This window comes from Seriola dumerili, unplaced genomic scaffold (genome assembly GCF_002260705.1).
Source record: "Seriola dumerili isolate Sdu_G_001 unplaced genomic scaffold, Sdu_1.0 BDQW01000025.1, whole genome shotgun sequence".
Classification (NCBI taxonomy): Eukaryota; Metazoa; Chordata; class Actinopteri; order Carangiformes; family Carangidae; genus Seriola; species Seriola dumerili.
This window is the reverse complement of record NW_019174280.1, coordinates 16,713,524-16,733,384: the sequence shown is the minus strand read 5'-3', so window position 1 is coordinate 16,733,384 and position 19,861 is coordinate 16,713,524. Positions and strand designations below refer to the sequence as shown.

Below are 19,861 nucleotides of genomic sequence, written 5' to 3'. Positions count from 1 at the left end.
AAAAAAAAAAAAAAAAATATATATATATATATATATATATATAAAAGGGGGACATGGAGTGGAAAGGTTGCTCCGAAAGCCCGGGTTGGCAGCCAGCGTAGATACTGTAAAGCGTGTGGGCGATTATTAATAATGTATCTTCTCAATGCTTAAAATACACAGGAAGATAAATAATTTCACAGATTAGCTCTTGTCTTGGGAGTGAGGAGAATGGAGCGTTTAGCATAGCCGAGGAGCCCACAGGCACACTGACACACAGAGAGACACCGGAGAGGGAAACGGAGATGGAGGGACGAGGCTGGTATGAATGTGGCCAGAGGGAGGCGCTGTGATCTGCTGAGGTGGAGAGGGAAATCTTTGCTTTTTATTGTGCTGTCTCAACCAGGGTCACACACTGTATTAGTTACACAGACATAAGTAGACTTATAAGTAGACTGCAGTGTTCCTGGTGGTAATAGTGTATCATGCAGTCTGTTCTTTTTGATCTCCTCTCGTTTTATTCGGATGTGGATGCTGTTTCTTGTTAATGTGAACTCATCTCTTCTTTCATGTTTACTTGTCGCCTTGATGAATTCAGGATACTCTGCAGCACTAATTCAGCCCATACTCATGTCACATTCAACAATCTATTGCTCTTCCTTTTTTTTTCTTTTCTCTTAGAGCAGAATATGTTTTTTGCTCACTAATTATTTCCAGTTCTTCAGTTCTTTTTTTTTTTTTCTACGCGGGTGTTTTCACATTAAAAGCCTTCCAGCAGCTCAAAGGGCATAATCTCTCCGTTTCCTCTGAGGCTTTTAATGTGATGCTCTCGAACTTTGAGAATGCACACACAACCACACACACAGACACACACACAGACACACACACACACACACACACACACACACACACACACACACACACACACACCTCCTCTCTAGTACACCGTGCTTTAAGATGATTGGTGAATAAAGCACGGTGTACTTGAGAGAGGTTGTGAGTCTTTCACAGTTTCAATGACAGTATCTTAACTGTGATTGGGGGAAAAAAAACAAAAGCCAAGTAGTAGAGATTAGTGAGTGAAAACACTATTTCTGTCAAAAACAGACACACAGAACGGCAGGGTAGTGAGTATGATGTCACTTTTTTTGTTGCACTGATGTATTTAGTGCTGTGGAAATTTAACAGGTAGTAACACCACCAGCGTTATTTTACTGGCTTTCGTTGGGTATATTTATTCATGCTGGCCAAGGCCCCAGCAGTCATTTGAGACTCTGCCATTATTTGAATATCAGCTTCATTTGAGAATTTACAGTATTTATTATTTACTATTATTAAGTTACATCAGTGACACTTAAGGAGAAAATAGCACATATCTTCTTCTTGGCTGCAAGACAACTGTCCATGTCACCCATACTGTTTCTCTCCTCTCCCCGCTCCATCCTCCCTCCCAGGAATGCTTCCAGTTCATCCTGCCGGCATTGCCGCACGCAATCGACCTTCTGCGGGACGCGGTGGTGAAGGTAAAGGAGGCGGCAGACGAGCTGGAGGACTTGCCGTCGCCACCGCCACCCCTCTCGCCGCCGCCCAACAGTTCGCCACGCCGCCAGACGGAGGACAAGGGCGTGCAGTGCGAGGAGGAGGACGAGGAGAAGAAGGACAGCGGCGTTGCATCCACCGAGGACAGCTCCTCCTCCCACATCACCGCCGCATCCATCGCCGCCAAGGTATCGGGGCGGAGGAGAGGAGAGGGCAGAGTTCATGGATCTGACTCCATCCATTTCAAGCTGTCATCATTACATGTTCACACATCATTCACACAGTACAAGCATGTGTTAAAGGTGCTGCATGCAGGATCTTAACATCAATGAGTCTTTTCTAAAGTAATTAAGAACAAAATTGCTATGAACTGTGAATGCTACGCCAGGGTGCTGAGGGTGTCACAGGAAACTTCATTTCTTCAGTAAAGAAAATGAGGAAACAAACAATATTAACATGTGGGAAATGTGTAGGATTTATCCAGTTTGTCCTACTGATATAAAATGGGACAATCTGACAGATGCATTTTTTTAGGGTTGGAAGACAGATCGACCAGTGAGATTAGCTTAATTGAATTTTGGCACGTGCTCAGGAGGAAATAGGAGTAGGCTTATTATGCAAAATAGAAAAAATAAAAAAGATTACATTACTCTTTGGATCTATGGCAGCTGTCGCTGCTGTGGCTGTCAATACATATAAACATGAAGTAGGTTAATGTTCTCTTTGATAACACTGAAATCAGAGAAAGCATAAGTTACAAGATGTACTTCTGTCAGATGTGTGATTAAGGTTTGAAGAATTTCATGGTTTCATTTTTCAGCGCGCTAAAAGCGGAGACGGTCTGTTATTATACCAAAGGTTTACAGTTACTTTGATCATGATACAGTGATGTTTAAAAATGCTACAGGTAGCACCTTTAGATGACTGATTCACTGTTTTTCAATCCTTACCTTAATGTAATGTCTCATCCACTGCTTTCTGCTGTGCTTAACCACTGAGCAGTCATTTACACCGTCACAATCTGTGATAAATCTCTCTTTCAAAAACAGGAAGTTCACAGTCAAACATTTTTACTGTATGTATTTTATTGTATTTATTGTATGTCCCTTTTTTGGGGTTAGACGCTGGACCTGGTCCATATTTGTCAGACTTGTGCCTCTTCCCCACATGAGATCGTCCAGCCTCAAAGAGACCAGAAGTATTCAGGTGCTCCTCATGAGCTTTTCCAGTCAAATTTACCACAGTTTTTTTCTTAAATAGCCGACAGCGTATAAAAAAAAAAAACAGAGAAACTTGGCCAAGTTCTGTGATATTCAAATTAAGAGCATGAGTACCAGGTCAATGGTAAATGTGTCAGTATAACTTCAACATATCTATGAAGCAGCATTAGAACAATGCCTGGCTTCCATTGATCACACTGTGATGTGGCTTTTTCACTGCATCACACGAGACAGTATTTCCCAACTTTACAAGTTGACCAGGGCTGCATGTCTTTGCAGCCTTTGGAGGAGCTGTAGACGCGGGCCTGGCCTTGTTATAAATGACGTTTGTTACCATTGCCCCAGCACCTAAAGTGGGAACCAAGTTTTCTTTCTTGATTTTATTTCAAACTTTATTTCTTGCATCTGCATATTTACCGGAAGCAGGAAGTTGTCATTTTTTATCAGTAATACATATGCGGACACTGAGTGCTTCCTGTTATTAAAAAGTGAGATACGTCATGGTTATTAAAAGTAAAATAGGTAAAAAACAAAACTTATCCTTTTACATATCGTCATCATGTGTGTGTGTCTGCTCTGTCCACTCACATGCAACATCATACCCATCATCCCATCCTGCCCCGGTCTGCAGCCTGGAACTGCTCTAAGGCTCTGTTGTCAGGGTAACATCCCACCTCATTGTCCAGTCACAGATGGATGTTGGTAAGACTCAACACCCCGAAATCTCAACACTTTTATTTGTCATCATAATTTGTCTTTCATCTGCATCAACGTCATTTAAGTTTGACAACCAGATATCAGAGATGTTGAGGTGTTTGTCCTCTGGGCTGGTTGTGAGTGTGTGTCTGGACTGTATATATAAGTTTATAGTGTCTGGATATTGTATTGTGTGTATTTGTGGCTTCCTGGATCTTCACCATCACCATGTGTGTGCGTGCCTGTATATGGTGTGTGTGTGGTGTTTATATGCACGTGTGTCTGCGTATGTGTGTGTGTGTGTGTTTGTGTGTGTGATCTCAGATCCCAGACTCCATTATCTCGCGGGGTGTGCAGGTGTTGCCCAGGGATACAGCCTCTCTCAGCACCACGCCCTCGGAGTCGCCCCGCGCACAGGCCACCTCCCGACTCTCTACGGCTTCCTGTCCCACGCCCAAAGTGAGTTTGTACGCTCACACACACATTTACACAAATACAGATGCACCATTGTTGTACTGATTTATTTCCTAAACTTAAACACTTCCTCTTATCTTTCCCCTTAATCAGTGGTACCCAACCTGGTTTCAACCACTCTCATGTTAGCTTAGTATAAGTTAAAGTAAGGAAGGTCAAACAGGTGACTGCGTGATATACAAGCAACTCTAAAGCGTGTTACATGATTTACATGTCCTGATTTGATTTGTTTTATTTTCTAGATTTTTTTTTTTTTTTTTTTATCCATACAAAAGCGGAAATGTAAAAAAGATAAGTTAAAGTGAGCCAACAGGCCTCACTCTACAACCAGGACTGGAGTTCAAGAACATACACCTCCATCAACACACACATGCGTATACAGAACGCGCACAGATGCACACACCCTGCCCGAGCAAAACGTACCTCTGCAGAGCGGCTTTACTGTATCTGCACAGTTTGCTATTTTGTGTACAAACATATTATAATGCTTGTCAGTTTCTAGCCTTTAAAAATCAAAAGACGTATATTTCTAATTTTGATTCATTCACTTATGTGAGTTATTGTTTGGGGGTGGAAAGGTTTTACTATTTTCCTTTTTTCATCAACTTTATTTTATTGTATTCTACCTGCTGAAATATGTTTTTCATTTCTATTTATAGTCTTAATTTTAGTTCAGATGATCTTATATAAGATTACTAAACAGTGTCCCTACATGCTCACACACACACACACACCAACAACACATCACACTGTCCTGTTCTCTTTCAGTGTCTCAACTTGGCAGAGTTGTATTTTTTGTGTTTGTTTCAATGTGTTTTATATGTGAAACCCCTCGTTTGTGTGCGCGTGTGTGTTTTTGTGTGTTTACGGAGACAGCAGGTTGTGGGTCTTATGCTTGGATGCGTTCGCTTACAGTATTATTCCCCGAGGTTTAATTCAACACATTGCAATGTTTGTAACTATATACCCTCAGTCTGCTTTGTCTGTCCATGCTTCAATGGGATACTTCAACATTTTGTCAACTTGTGTCCCTCCTTTTTTCCCCTGAAATTGTCTTAATGCTGAGTTTTGTGACCAAAATCCACCACATGTTGAGAACTCCCAGGTTGCTTTGGGGCTGACTTTGCCATTTGGCTATAATGAGGAGTGCTAACTTGTTTCCTGTTTAACTGAAGATACACAGTACACAGCTCTTGATGCTAAATACAACAAACTATAACATGAAATGTCCAAGTATCCTTCTGTGTTTTAACCAATCTCTCCTGCAGGTTTTTAAAATGCCGAATGGTGTCAACTCTCTCTCCCCCTCTCTCTGTCTCTCTGTCTCTCTCTCTCTCTCCCTCTCTCCCTCTCTCTGTCTCCCTTTCCTCTCTCTTTCACCTCATCTGTAAGTGTCACGTCTCCATGTGTCTCCCGGACAGCAGGCAGGTGCCATGGGAATATATGAGGGGGGTTGCCATGGGAACAGAGGGATGGGATGTTAGTGGAGGAGGGAGGGCGGGTGCATGGGCGGGTCATGCGACAGAGGGAGCAGCCAGAGGAGAGCTGTCTCTCTCTCGCTCTCTCTCTCCCTCCCTCTCTCTGCTCAGCAATGTTTGGGTGACAGGTCAAGTCAAACCCTTGCAACACATTTTAAACATATACAGTTGGTCAGCCAGATGTGAAAACAACGTGGATGTAGAAAGTAAGACATTACTATTATATCTTATTGCCCCAGTTTGATGGCAAGTCTTGTCTCAATGATCCTGGACTCCTCAGTTTGTAGGTTTTATGTAGCTGCTGCTTTACACAAAATACACATTGATTTGTCCCAAAGATCTAAACCTGGCAGAAGACAAAGATTTTTTTATTTTTGAATGCAGTTCTGACTGAAGTCCTCTGCACATGATCATGGTGCTAGAATATTTTTGCCATTGTTTTCCTACGGAGGGAGCAAAGTTGTCCAACATTGCAGCTGTGCTTCTTTGTGTGTCATATGCAACTTCTCATTGCTCTGCTGCTACGTCGTGAATGTCGTTGACATAGATCTATGCTACTTTTTGCCTCTGCACCGTGCTGGCCTCCCAAGCCTCACAATGATTGTAGTTCATTTTACTGATCGTTGTTAGACAGCCTCAGACTTGGCTAAGGCGTTTTTTGACCTCAGCTGAGCTACAGAGTGTGTAGCTGTAAATAATTGGACAGTGGGGAGCTTTAATGCTTCTGCTGTTGTCCCAGAGCTGCTGCTGGGTCCACTGATGCAGTGAGATAGACCTCTCCCATCACCCCACCTCCCTTTGCTCCAACATGCAAATACACACTAACACCTGTCTCTCCACTGAAGCCTTCCTTTGTCAGTGACCCAGTTTGAGCATCACTAGCCTGTCAAGATCACATGCCAACCGCATTAGTCAGCGTTTGTGTGTGACGTGCCCGTCTGGACATGTGTGTCTTTGTACATGTGCAGATAACAGACAGTTAATGGCTTTTCTAGGTATAGCTTTTACCTTGTTTAGATTCTGACACAGGCTGTTTCCCAGCGACAAGCTGCCATATGTTCTTTGAAATTCCCACGTTGCAAGCGGCTGCCGACAGTATGTACACAATGTCCCTGGAGCCAGAATGGCTCTCTTCACTGATGCATTTCATGTGCCACTGTGGGCTGTGTTAGTTTGTTAGCTGGGTCTTGATGGCAGCGCTGCGTGGTGGCTTTGAGAAGAGAAGGTATGGAGTAGGTCTTAATCTTGTCACTGCCAGAGCTGCTGCTGCTGCTGCTGCGGCTGCTGCTGCTGCTGCTGCTCCCATACAAGCAGGCCCGACGCCACGGCTCACAGAGCAGAGCGCAAGCAAGGAAGCACTATCCTGCCAAATAGAAACATGCATAAATACACACAGGTCATGTATCAGCATTTCCAGCTCAAGTAGCATTTGTCAAGTTCTGGGATTGTGTGTGTGTGTGTGTGTGTGTGTGTGTGTGGGTGTGTGTGTGTGTGTGTGTGTGTGTGTGTGTGGGTGTGTGTGTGTGTGTGTGTGTGTGTGTGTGTGGGTGTGTGTGTGTGTGTGTGTGTGTGTGTGTGTGTTTGTGTGTGTGGTTGTGTGTGTGTGTGTTTTCAGATGGATGGCATGTGTGTTAAGCAAAAGTGAGGAAGCAATTAAATGTCAGTGTTTGTACCTGTGTCTGTGTGTGTATGTTGCACTCATGCAGATGCATAAATGTTGTGTGTGTATGTGTCAAAGGAGCTCTCCAGCTCGCAGGGTTTTGCTATTAAGCATAAAGTCTGTATGCAACACAGAGGAGTGCAGACTCAGAACTCATGTCCAAACCTGTCTGTCTGCAGTGCAACAATACACACACACACACACACATACATACAGTAAATTTGGACACACAAAATCATCCTTAAGAGAGAAAATGTCTATCTCACTGTCACACGCAACACACACACATACACACACACACAGCCCACAAATGCAAGCAGATACAAAAGGATTATAAACTGAGCAGCTCTACAACCATTCATGTAACCAGATTTTCTTTCTCTGTCACACTGTCTCTTACTTGTGCACACACAAGAAAGCACACACAGACAGACACACACACATACACACAAGACACAGAGAGGGTAGTTGTACCCTTCCACTCTTGTGAGCATTTAGTACAGTTATGTAATGGTGAGTTTGGATTAATGAAGCATATGGGAGAAGGGGGTTTGACTCAGAGGATGGCTGACAGTGTGCGTGTGTGTGTGTGTGTGTGTGTGTGTGTGTGGGTGTGTGTGTGTGTGTGTGTGTGTGTGTGTGGGTGTGTGTGTGTGTGTGTGTGTGTGTGTGTGCGTGCGTGAGTGAGCGTGAGCATGAGTGAGCGTGAGCATGAGTGAGGTTGTGTCTCCTGTTCTTAATCTCAGTGGAGCAATGTTGGTTAGGATTTTCGTGTGCACTCATTTGCTGAGACACAAACATGAAAAACTACTACTGCATGCTTTCCAGGTTGCATCCGTATTTTGTTCTGACATTGAAGAGAACGTGTCTTTATCAGGTTGTGTGTCATGTTTTAGTGTGTTATGAGTGTTTACTTTAAGATATAGGATCATTTTACAAACATCATTTCTGGTCCTATATTTTAAATGAACAGCCCAGAGTCGAGACTCATTTTTATATAAGTGAATATAAGGTGCCACTAAAACCTCTCATTTTGAGAAAATGAGTCTGAGCCAGCTTTATCCTTAGGGTTGGAGTTTCTGTCTGAAATAGAATTAGTTTAGGTTAAGGGCGAAGTCGAGATTAGACTTGCATACTGTAGTTTGAGAAATTGGGGTTGCACTTTTTAAAGTGCATTTAAAGGGCAGGAGATCTTTGTTCTTTGACTGTTGAAATCCCTTTAGCTGTTGCTGTTGCTGTTGCAGTTGCACTCACAAGTTGTTGCAGAAGTGAATCCACTATGTTATGCAGTTCACTACAACAGCTAAAGTAGTTTCCAGGGGGGCTACTTTCTGCGTTTACCCTTAAGACAAGTGTTTAAAAAAATTAATTTTGATAAATTGGGGGGGGTGACGATTGGTTTTGGTTTTTAGTTTTTGGTAATTTGATTAACTGATTAGAATAAACAGAAGTACAAAGGGTCTGATGGCACCTCCTGTATTTATACTTGATCTTGAGGCTCTGTCTTGTAGAGGGGCCATGTGTCAAAATCAAGTATTAATACCAGTTTATATTATATTCTACTTGATGTTATGATTTCATGGTGCAGAGATTCTTACTACACTAAGTTGGGCAACTCGGGGGCTCAGAAGTGGCCCACAGATCACATGTAACGGTTAATCTGGTTAATCAGGTTAATCCGGCCACAGAGTAAAGTGTTGGTGTATTTGTTTGTTTTTGTTTTTTTTATCAGTATTTCTTTTAGTCATAAAAAGTATTCAAAGACACTTGTTAAGTTTGTTCCTTTAGTCAGTTAGTAATCAGTCAATATTAGACTCTAAATAAAATGTTACCTCATTTTTAATGTTGAGTTCAAGCCATGAAATGATGATGTTCCTGAAGCCGGTCTGCTGCCCTTTCATCTCTCCCCTCTCTATCAGAGTTTTCACCTTGATGCGTCTGCAAGTGCTCACATTATTTATGCTCTGTGTGTTGTATACTGTTCCCAACATCCCGTCAACTTGACTGATATTGGCATTTATTTTGATTAAAGTATTCATCGCTCTCGCTCTCTCTCATGGTGCCTCTGCTCAAACTTTTTCAGGTGCTGGCTGTGCACCCAGAGGACACTGCCTCACTTTGCACTGATCCTATAGCATTTTTTTTTTTTTTTTGATTAATGGCTTGATGTGTGGCTGTGCAGCCAAGGTTTATGGAAATGAACTCCTCCTTCTCCACTGAGATGAGGGAACTGAGTCTCAGTGCAGCAGAGTCATTCAGCCCACACCACGTGCATGACCCTCACCGTGAACGTATTGCCTCTGTGGTCAGTGCCGCAAGCTGAAACAACACCGTGTTGATGTGCACACGTGTGCAAACTGTCAGGCTCATACATAAATGTACAGACATGTGCACCACACCTGTGAGACGTCCTACTGCACAATAAGCAACAGGATTTTTAACCTGCTATGACCATGAGTTGAGTGAGTTGGGATTTCTAGTAAAGAATGACACTGTTGTTTACTAGTATTATTATTTTAGTTCTTGTAATCATCAATCTTACTTTTTTTAATTATTAATAATGATAATCATTTAATTGTTTTTATTATCCTTATTATATTCTTCAGTCTATAAAATGTCTTGAAATAATGAAAATTGCCAGACACAAGTTCCCAGAACCCTGGGTGACCAGATATTTAATTAACAGTCATACCAACCGGAGAAAAGCATGAAATCCTCACATGCTCAGTTAAAAGAAGCAGGATGAGAACAAGCTTGGCTGTTGAACAGTTTGACCCTGGCAGGATTTTGACATGAGTCAAAACAACTGTGACATTCATGGTGTGTGAACCAAGCATGAAAAAAAAAAAAAAATGTCCATGGCATTTGGCCTAGGCCTGATCTGTACACCGATCAGAGAGTCATCACTTCCAAATGAGTAGTGACAGAGGATCATTGACAAGAGTGAAGTGATCAGACAGAGGGAGATGAATGAGACGCCCTGGCTTGTATGCGTAAGCGCCGCTCCAATGTCAGATCAGCCGGCTGTGGTGTGACGGATCAATCATCGGCTGCCCGTACAGGAGACATGACTCCACACTGTCCATAGATATCAATGTGTAGTAGAAAGTGAGTGTGTGCATGTGTGCGTTTATGTGCATGTGTGTGTGTGTGTGTGTGTGTGTGTGTGTGTGTGTGTGTGTGTGTGTATAACCTTCTGTTCCTTTGGCCCTGTTTTTGAGCTGTGAGGATGAAGCAGGCTGTGTTCTGCTGGAGTGGCAGTGCTAATGTCCGCTGGGTGCATGGCTCTGTTAGGCTGCGCTGTCAAGGACGTCTGCTGGGAATTTGGAAGCATGTGTGTGTGCGTGTGCATGTGCGTGCGTGTGTGTGTGTGTGTGTGTGTGTGTCTATTTTTAGAGGAAATCACATATAAGAAGTCCAGTTGCACTTCACCAGTCTGGCACATATTTGAATGTCAATACTTTGCATATATGAGAACACATATTATTAGTATTTGTAATAGTGATAATTATGTGCATATGGGTGACAAATTAAATGAAAAACAAATGAATAAATAAGTGGAGAAGAATAATGGATGCAACTGCTTCGATCCACGGCAGGAGGAGGGGTCACTGAATGATTTTCTCGTTGTTGTTATTCATTCATGTTATTATTGTATTTTCAGAATAAAAATCTTTAAACAATCACACATATGAACACTAACATAACTTCTGTCTCCCATGAATAGATAGGATATAATATCATGAAAAAATCATGACAGGAGGGAGAAGAGAGCTGTTACATACTACACATTAACAGATCTTTGAAGTTTGCCATCACCTCCTCCAGGCAGCTCCATGAGATAGTCCTACAGTCTTCTTCTGTGCGTGCAGGCCATGTAGAGAAGACCACAACCTCAGCTTATGCGAGATGTGACCTTGAAAACCTCCACCGCCACATAAGTCACATGAGAGAAGACGGGAGCAGATAACAAATGTAAATATGCTCATCGAGCTTGCTGTCAGTTGCCCCTGCGCTCGCAGCAGCTAATCTTTACGAGCAGGAGCAAGTGCTTTGCGGATTTTCTTTGCCCTTTATTTCACCTCTCAGGTTAAACACAGGCTACTGCCCTCCTCCAACTGGTGGATGTTTGAACCTGAAGACTGCAGGGAAAGATGTAGGGCTGGGGGAAAAAAAATGCTAGAACTGAAGGTCATTCAGAGATGAGGCAGTAAAGGATCTGGTGCTGTTTGCAGTGAAGATACAATCATAATGTATGAGTCTCCATTGACCAAAACTTTTTTTAATGGTGTATTAATAATACAGCAATGAAGCATAGCATTATTAGAACTAGCACTTCTAATAGTTGTTATGTATTAGTTTGGAAAGCTCCACAACCAGTTTAATCATGCTCACGTGTTCATTTGCTAGATCAATGCAGGAAACAGCATTCAGATATTTTCAGACTGGTGAAACCAAACCTACATCTTTGCAGATAGGGTGGTGAACCCCCCCTCCCCCCCATTCACAAATCCACAAAGTTTGATTGAGATGAAAATAATGTGAATTACAGTCAACACAGTCACATTAGTTTAAAAAACGATGGGAGGTTTGGAGCGATGCGTTAAACAGCGTTCTCTGCCTCCATCATTGAAACACCACGTGGGGGAATATCTTTCGGTAGAATGGTGTTTATCCATCGGTTTATCCATCAGTGGATACTGAAGCACCGCAGATGATGTGGAGACTCACAGTGGACCAGCACCCTACTAAGCCTTTCCCTTTAATTTGTCACCTGTTTCAATAGGTGGAGGCTAACGTGGTTGTTTGTGGATGCCGCAGGGTTTTTCTTTTCTCCTGTATTTCCGTGGCATTTGACTGTATTTATGTGCATGTGTACAGCGCTGCATTGACTGAGCGTGTGACTGGATGTTTTTGTTGTCCAGCTTAGTTGAGGACACGGAGGCCTGGCGCAGTGTGATGCTCCAGCACTGTTTTACAGCTTGTGTCATCATTCCTTAAAGGTTTATTCCTCTGTGGAAACGATAGATAGGACTTGTTATATGCCTTTGTGATCTGCTGAAATTTTTCAAGCTCGCTTTTAGCTGACACTATTGACCGCTCGTGTGTCTGTCGGTGTGCGAGTGCCACTAGATATGTGTTATTGTCCTCCTCCGGTGCAGTAAAGCTCATAAAAGTGACTCTTCATCTCCTGGCCTGCTGGAGGTGTGGAGGATTTATGATGGAGTGAGTGAGGAGGAAAGGCAAGGAGTGAGAGAGAGAGAGAGAGAGAGAGAGAGAGGAGAGAAGGAACAGAGAGTGGGAGGGAGAGAAAGAGAGAGAGAGGGACAGAGAACTAATGACTTAGAGAGGACAAGGGACTGAAAGGGAGTGGGAGGTGGGGAAGGGGGGATGGATATAAGTGAAAACGAAGAAAGAAGGAGCAGAGGACAGTTTGGCTCGCTAGGCCCGTGTCTCTCAGTGTGTTTTACTCGTCCATCTGTATTCATCTGTCCATCCCCGAGGGCAAGTCCAGTATAGCTCACCTCACATCAGCCTCACCCCCAACCCCCAGCCCCCACCCCACCCCACCCCTTCCCCGACTCAATCATCTTAAATGAGTATGAAAACGACAGAAACGGAGAAAGAGGCAGAGTGAGAGGTGAGAAAGAGCGAGGGCTGAGAGGGTGAAAGAGTCACATCCGTCTCTCTCTCCTCAACAAAAACGCTCATGGGAAATGCACACACACACTCTCGCACAGACATGCGCGCACACAGACCTTCAGTCATGCGTGTATGATCTAGCGCAGCACACGGCACCGTATGTGCAACTATATACCCTCCTCCTCCTCCTCCTCCTCGTCTCCTCCTCCTTATTGTCTCTTTGACTGTTGCATCTCCTCGCTGCTCTTTCGCTCTCTTGTGCGTCCTTCTCACTCCAGCCTTCCCTTCTTCTCTCTCTCTCTCTCTCTCTCTCTCTCTCTCTTTCTCTCTCTATCTCTTACTCTCTCGCTCACCCTTCCTCACTCACCCTCTTCCAGTTAGTGAGTGTGTAAAAGTGTGTGTGTGACTGTCTGTGTGTGTGCGTGTGTGCGTGTGTGTTCTTGTGTGCATGTGCCGGGGAGCTCATTCTGTTCCGACTCCAGGCAGAAGATGGTAAGTAATGTCTTTCCTCCTGCATTTCTGAGAGAATGTTTACAGGTTTTTGAGTGTAGAGGGCTGCGTGTGTGTGCGAGTGTGTGTGTGAGTGTGCGTGTGCGTGTGTGTGTGTGTGTGTGTGCGTGTGTGTGTGTGTGTGTGCAAAAGTCATTGTAGTGCCTGTTTAATAAGTGAAGGATTTTGTATTATTAGCTGAGTGGGCATGGGGGTGGATGTATTGCGAGTGCAGTGTGTGTTTTGTAAACACAATTTGTGCTCTTGCATACATATTTGTGCATGTGTGTGCTGCTGCTGATGTTGCTGATGATGCCTGAAGGAGGTGTGCTGTCAGGCCATGGATGAGTTTAGGGGGTAAGGAGGGTGAGTAATGTCGCGATGGGACTGCTGACTAGCAGGGGTGGGCTGCGAGATGAGGAAGTGGAGAAAGAAGGGGAGGATGATGAAGGGGCTCACGCGCCTCATATTGTTGCTGTGGTGTTAGGAGGTGGTGGACATGGTTACATAAAAAAGACAAAGGAAAGAGGATGAGCGTGAGCGAGCGAGACACTGTAGCGATCTCACAGGACTCACGCTCCCTTAATGTTTAAGTCATGCAATCAGCCAGTCACTTTCTCAGAAACAGAAGCCACTCCATCCACATTAACCCTCCTCATTTAGCTGCTTCTTTCATCCAGAGCTCCTTAAAAGTTATGCAAGAGCAGAATAAGAAACCCCTTGATCCCGATGCCTGTGCTGTTATTCCTTGTCCCTGGAGTTATCCTGCGCTTCCCTCCGGTCACCAACATAGCAGCTTAGCTGGAGCACTACTGTAAATGGAAATAGGGCAATATGGATGAAGAAGTGTGGAAGCAGCACCTTCGAAATCCATGACGGCTTTAAACAGCTGACAAGGAGAAGCAGCAGGGTATTGAGGTAGCTGTGGAGAATGACTCTACCGATAGCTAAATGTCAGGTACAGCCATAGATTTGCAGCTTTATCGATGCTACGTTACGCACAGGTTCCCACAGCGTGGGGAGAATAGATCCGTGCAGGCCAGTTAATGCCTTTTTGTGCCTTTTTATGTATGAGTTGTTAATTCCTGCTATTTCACAGAGACAGTAAAACACTGATATAGTTTATGTCAAGACAGGAAAATCCAGTTTAAATCCGAAATGAAATCTGGGCTTCATTCACCAGAAACCTAAAAAAGAATAAGGATGCATTCAGTAGTAGTTAGCTTATCTTAGCACAAAGACTGGAAAGAAGGGGAAATAGCTAACAGGACTATGCAATGGTAACAAAATCCACCTACTCTAAATCTCAAAAATTAACCTGTTATAACTTGTTGATTGGGACAAAAAAAGGATCATGTGCCAGACTGTTCCTTGGATGCGATGACTTCCTGTAGTCTCTGCAAATTGCCTGTTAAGCCCAGTAAGTGTCTATGTGTGAAATTAGACAAAACACAGGTTGCTGCTTTAGAATGAAGGAGAGCATGAAACTGATACATGAGACAAGTTTTCTGACATTGGAGACACTAAAATATTCGTATTGCACTGACAGATTTTTCTTTTACTTCTTTGAGGAGAATAAGACTTTAAAGATTCAACACAGAATGATTTCATAAGGGTTTTTTTTTTTTTTTTTTTGGCAGAGCACTACCCTCTCTAAAATCTGCTTAGTCCAATCTTTGCATGGCCTGAGGGGAAATTGAAACATGCATGTCAACGCTGAAGCATTTACCCTCCTCTCTGTTAAGAAGAGAGACAACAGCTTTCAATAACTGTATGGAAGAGACAGTGTGATATTAATTTAGCTGTGAAGAATGATTCTAGCCTGTTAAATGTCAGGTGGGGGGGGGGGTGTATTATATTATATTATATAAGGATGTATTATAATATGTGTGATATATTGTTGCAGAGACCAGATGAAAGTAGCTCCGGCCAGAAGGAAAGTGCTCTTTTGTCTCTGATTAATGTACACGTATTGAGCCCCCCCCCCCCCTCCTTTTATTTGGCTCGCAGTATCCACAGACCATTTGGGTCAAATTGCTTTAGGCTTTAAGTCAAAATCACTTCCGCTGAGTCCAGTGTGCTTGTTCATGTGTGCACAGAGCGTGTGCCCTGGATGGGAATTTTTATTTTTGTTATAAAGACTTTTAGGTATCTACAAGTCCTAATACATGAGTGACAAAGCGTGTTTAAATACGCGCTTACTTCATCACACATGCAGTGGGACATGCATCTGTATGTGTGAAGTTTGCGTGCTTTGTGTGCGATATTATATTTGTCTTGACTTACTCACGCCCACTGACTCTGAGAGTTTGCCTTGAGGGCAATGGAGAGAGAATGGAAAGAGTACAAGAGAGCTTTGAAACAGCAGAGAGACAGAAAGAGAGAGACAAACAGTCAGACAGAAAGAGAGGGAGAGAGGGAGGGAGGGGGGAGAGGACAGACAGGAAATGAGGGGCAGTAAGAGGAATGGACGAGACCGTCTGACCAGCTGTACTGAGCGTGCTCAGTCACCATGTGATGAGAAGCGGGGGAGACTGGTGAGCCGCATAACACAGGCCTGTCAAATCAGCTGTGTTAGCTCTCACTCTCCGCCACGCCAGCAACTCACTCAATAGCTCATTAATTTCTAATACATGTAGACGTGGAGACGGCCATGGGAGGCTGGTGATGGATGACTGGGGCTGGACGATGGAGCACGCAGCACATGCTCCCAGTCAGCTGTGGTTGTTTGGCTTTTACACCGTGGATTCTTCCTCACCTTTATTTATTCCGGGGGGGGGGGCAGGTTTTTGTTTTCAATAAGCTGCTGTTTTCAAAGCGTAAGCACAAAACTTAAAATAAGTTGAAAGCACTGACAGCACTCACATTTAATTTGACAAGCGAAGACAGCGACTCATCAGAAGCCTGCACAGTGACGGTCTGTGATATTATTCAGATGATATTTACGTCGATCAAACTGATTCTGTAATTCAGTTTAGATACAAGGAAAGTGTAATCCAATAACCTACCGTTTCTATCTTACATAATTGTTTTATATGTCAATAGGTAAAAGGAATGCAACATTACTCCTTTCCCAGTTTAAGGAAAATTCTGGTCTACTAATCATAATCTTTTGTCTGATAGAGGTAAAGCACATTTTCTCAGTTTGTTCAATTCTGAGGTTCTTGTACTCAGCTGTAAGTTTAAGTGTGAGATCACCTCCACCTCTACAGCATTAAAATACTGTTAATATTTTGTTGCTTTGCCTTAAGTAACATTTTGAATGCAGGACTTGTACTGTAATTGGTGTTACTAATACTCCGAATGGGTCACGCTAACTTTGCTCTCATTGCCTCTGTTGTAGAGATTTGGAGAACGACATATAACAAGCAGAAAACTTTTCCAAATAAAGTTACATTTCCATTGGCGCTCTTTAAGTTTTCCTAATGAACAGACGCTATGGCTGCTGCTGGCCTGGACGTTACATGATGCCAACATTGGTGAGGCAGATGTGGACTTACCAGAATATATTTGTTCCATACATTTTGCATCACATAAGAGGAGTTTCATTATAAAACAACAGTATAGGCCCACATGCTGTTATGACAGAAAGCTGCTGCCCATTGTACAATATTTATGACCCCCCCCTTTGGCAGTATCAGAAAACTCACTGCGGCAAATAGTAAGTGATGGAAGTGAAGAGGACAAAAAGGTACATTCAGTGTTATTGAACCGAGCTTTCTCTCAGCAGAGTGTGTCCTTGCTGCCACAGTAGTTAGGAGGACCCTGTGTAGTTCTCCTCCTGAGTTTCAGTTTGTGACCGCCTGTGGTTTCCTGCCAGTGTCCATTATCTGAGCAGTGAGCTTGATGAGAGCAACTACTGTGAATCTACAGCATTTCAATTAGGAGGGATGGGATGCTCATCTCCTTGACACTCCCCCTTTAAAAAGTCAATTTATTATATCATCTAAAATGTTACTGTTTCATGAAGAAAGGTCGGGATTCGTCTTATGACTTCAGTAGTAATTCATCGTGAGCTTGGCTTTTAATGCCAGCCATTATTTTGTTGGGAATAGATGTGATATTTCTTAATGGATTCCCCAGTGATGTCATTTTTTTGAGCTGGAAGGCTTTGGGAACAGTAAAAAACCTGTGCCAAATACAGAGGGCTGTGTTTGCGTGGTGTTTTTGTTTTTTTGAAATTTTGGCTATAGCTCATGAATGCAATGCTGTACAGCAGCTGTCTCGACATAGCACGTGAAGGGCATAATGGCTGTAGCTAGAAAAGAGAGATCCAAATTCTGATCATCTCTAAAATTTGATCTAACCACATCAAAATGTCAGGAAATCTATGGGCAACAAGAGGCAGGAACATAACCTCCGTGCAGCCTCATTAGTGGAGTTAATAAAAGTCTTCATGTGTCTTTTGGTGGAGGCATTGTTATTAAAAGTGCCTTACCACAGCATGAATGAAAATGGTCCAATCATGGGTGACCCGGTAGGGCAGTAATAGGTGATAGAAATGAATTATGTTGCATTTTCCTGGCTCATTTTATTTCCCGTGTGATTTCGGTTTCTACAGTGCGCTTTGTTCAATGTCTTCTGTGTGCAACATGATAGGAAGGAGGGATAAATGACTGGTGCCTGCATTGATTGCTTACTTATAGAACTGTGTATGGTGGGGTTTGCATGTTTTATCAGTTACAATCAATTGAAAGATGTTGATTATGTCATTGTATGACCTAGCATAGCGGCAAATATACCGGTGGAAAACTGCAGGTTGTCTGTGATATTGCTGGTGATTTCAGTGGCGTTATTTGTTGCGACTTCAGACAAAGAAAACAGAAATGCATACTTGTAAGAAAATGATACATTGATACATCAAATCAGGACTTGAAGCATAAGTTAGCTCTTGTGTTCTCATCATTTATACTTTATGCAACCAAGAGCGCATGGTACACGCTGTACATATGTCTCCTACACTGACACGTTTGTGCTTACACCGAGTACTTCCATCCTGGATTAAGATGACGTGCATACACAGGACTGGAACAGTATAGTGGCAGTCATTCAGATCTCAGCGACAGGATTTAACAGGAAGATACTCCTCTCTTTATGAGCCAGACTGATTTTAAAAACGTCGATGTGCGGGTTTAAGCAGGGGACGTGTGGATCGTCTTTCGCTGTCGGGTCTGGTGAACATAAACACTCACACACACAGTTTAAGCTGATGAGAAATTGACACGATGTTCAAAATGTGTGATGTTTCCTGTGAAACCTGTTCTCCTACTGTTCTGATGGGGAGTGAAACCCCATGCAACTCCTACCTGCTGTCCTGACCTGTCCTGACCTGTCCTGCATGCCCTTGGCTGCCTTAGCCCATCCAAGATAGTCACACAGAGACCTGATGTCCATCCTGAAAGACAGAGGGCACTGTCTGCTCCACCCGTCAGTCTCTGTGTGCCTCTGTCTGGCCCCCGCCCCCCAAGCCCCACCCGCTCCCCTCTGCTCAACCCGGCTTTGGCTCTGTTAACCCTCTTCTCTTCTCCCCTCCTCTCTCTCTCTCTCTCTCTCTCTCTCTCTCTCTCTCTCTCTCTCTCTCTCTCTCTCTCTCTCGTGGCACCAGGCGCGGCTCCCCTCCTGTTCATCCACCCTAAGCATTGCTGAGGTACTCCTGCATGTGTTCTAATGCATCGTTACGGCCGTCATCATGGCATCGGTTTCTACTCCCTCCCTTCTCCAACCGCACCTCTGACTTCCTGCCTGGCATGATTGCTTCCCCTCACTAAACCTCCTATCCTTTCTCTCTTGTGTGTGCTGTCCTGCCTGATACACACCTGCTGTCTCTCTGTGGGTTTTTTTTTTTTCTCCCTGTTCCTCCTTTTGTGTGGATGTGTTCTTGTTATGTTTTTACTCTGATTTTGTCTTGTAGTTAAACGTCCCGTTGCCCTCATCCTGGTACAAGTTCTGTATCTAACCCTTGCCTTGTTTCTGAACTCACACACCCTCCAAAATAAACACACCTCCATCACTTGGCATATTCCTCAACTGCATTTCAACCTCAGATCTGAAGTTGAAAGATGCTTGAATTATGTATTTGAATGAAATTGATATTGCTTGCACAAACAAAGTGCGTTTCTCTCCCTCTGTTTACACACCTCAGTTCCTTTAAAGGGGCCTCTCTCTCTCTCTCTCACACACACACACACACACACACACACACACACACACACACACAGCAGCTTGTAAACAGAATAGGTGCTGTAGATGTGCGGTAAGCCCTTACAGCACTCCTGTGCTTGTTACTCTGGTCATGGCCCAATGACTCTGATCTGTGAGTGATAAAGACATGGCCTCAGTGCAAGGGCATAGAATAGTGCTGACACTTGTCCAATGTGATATTGAAATCCATTGATTAACTGTAATTGCCCAGTAATGTGGAAAAGTTTGGTAGCAGATTTAAAAAATAATGTCCATCTCAGAAGGTGGTGGGAGGTTGTGTTCAGTTTAATCTCATTTCCATCACTTAGGTTTAGAGATAATTGAGCCTTATTTACTGTTTTCTAAATGCAAAATCCAGTAAAAGAATCCAATCAATTACCTCTTTTCCTCAAAGTAATTGTAATTTGATTACTATTTTCTTAGCCTTATGAGTTACAGTTCAAAACTAGCTCATAAACAAATCACTGGAAATTGGATTACTG

The 19,861-nt window shown here is 43.3% G+C and overlaps 1 protein-coding gene across 5 annotated transcripts in view; it reads left to right on the top strand.

The window, feature by feature from the left end:
• The window catches only part of gphn (gephyrin), a 90,752-nt gene that overhangs the window by 46,646 nt on the left and 24,245 nt on the right, over window positions 1-19,861 (top strand). For 3 of the 5 annotated variants that reach the window (XM_022766568.1, XM_022766566.1, XM_022766558.1), the window contains exons 7-9: window positions 1,434-1,706; window positions 3,759-3,893; window positions 18,784-18,825. In XM_022766568.1, coding sequence (XP_022622289.1) covers window positions 1,434-1,706; window positions 3,759-3,893; window positions 18,784-18,825 — 450 coding nt within the window. The remainder of the gene's footprint in view (window positions 1-1,433; window positions 1,707-3,758; window positions 3,894-18,783; window positions 18,826-19,861) is intronic. The other 2 variants (XM_022766584.1, XM_022766576.1) reach the window with 1 other exon arrangement.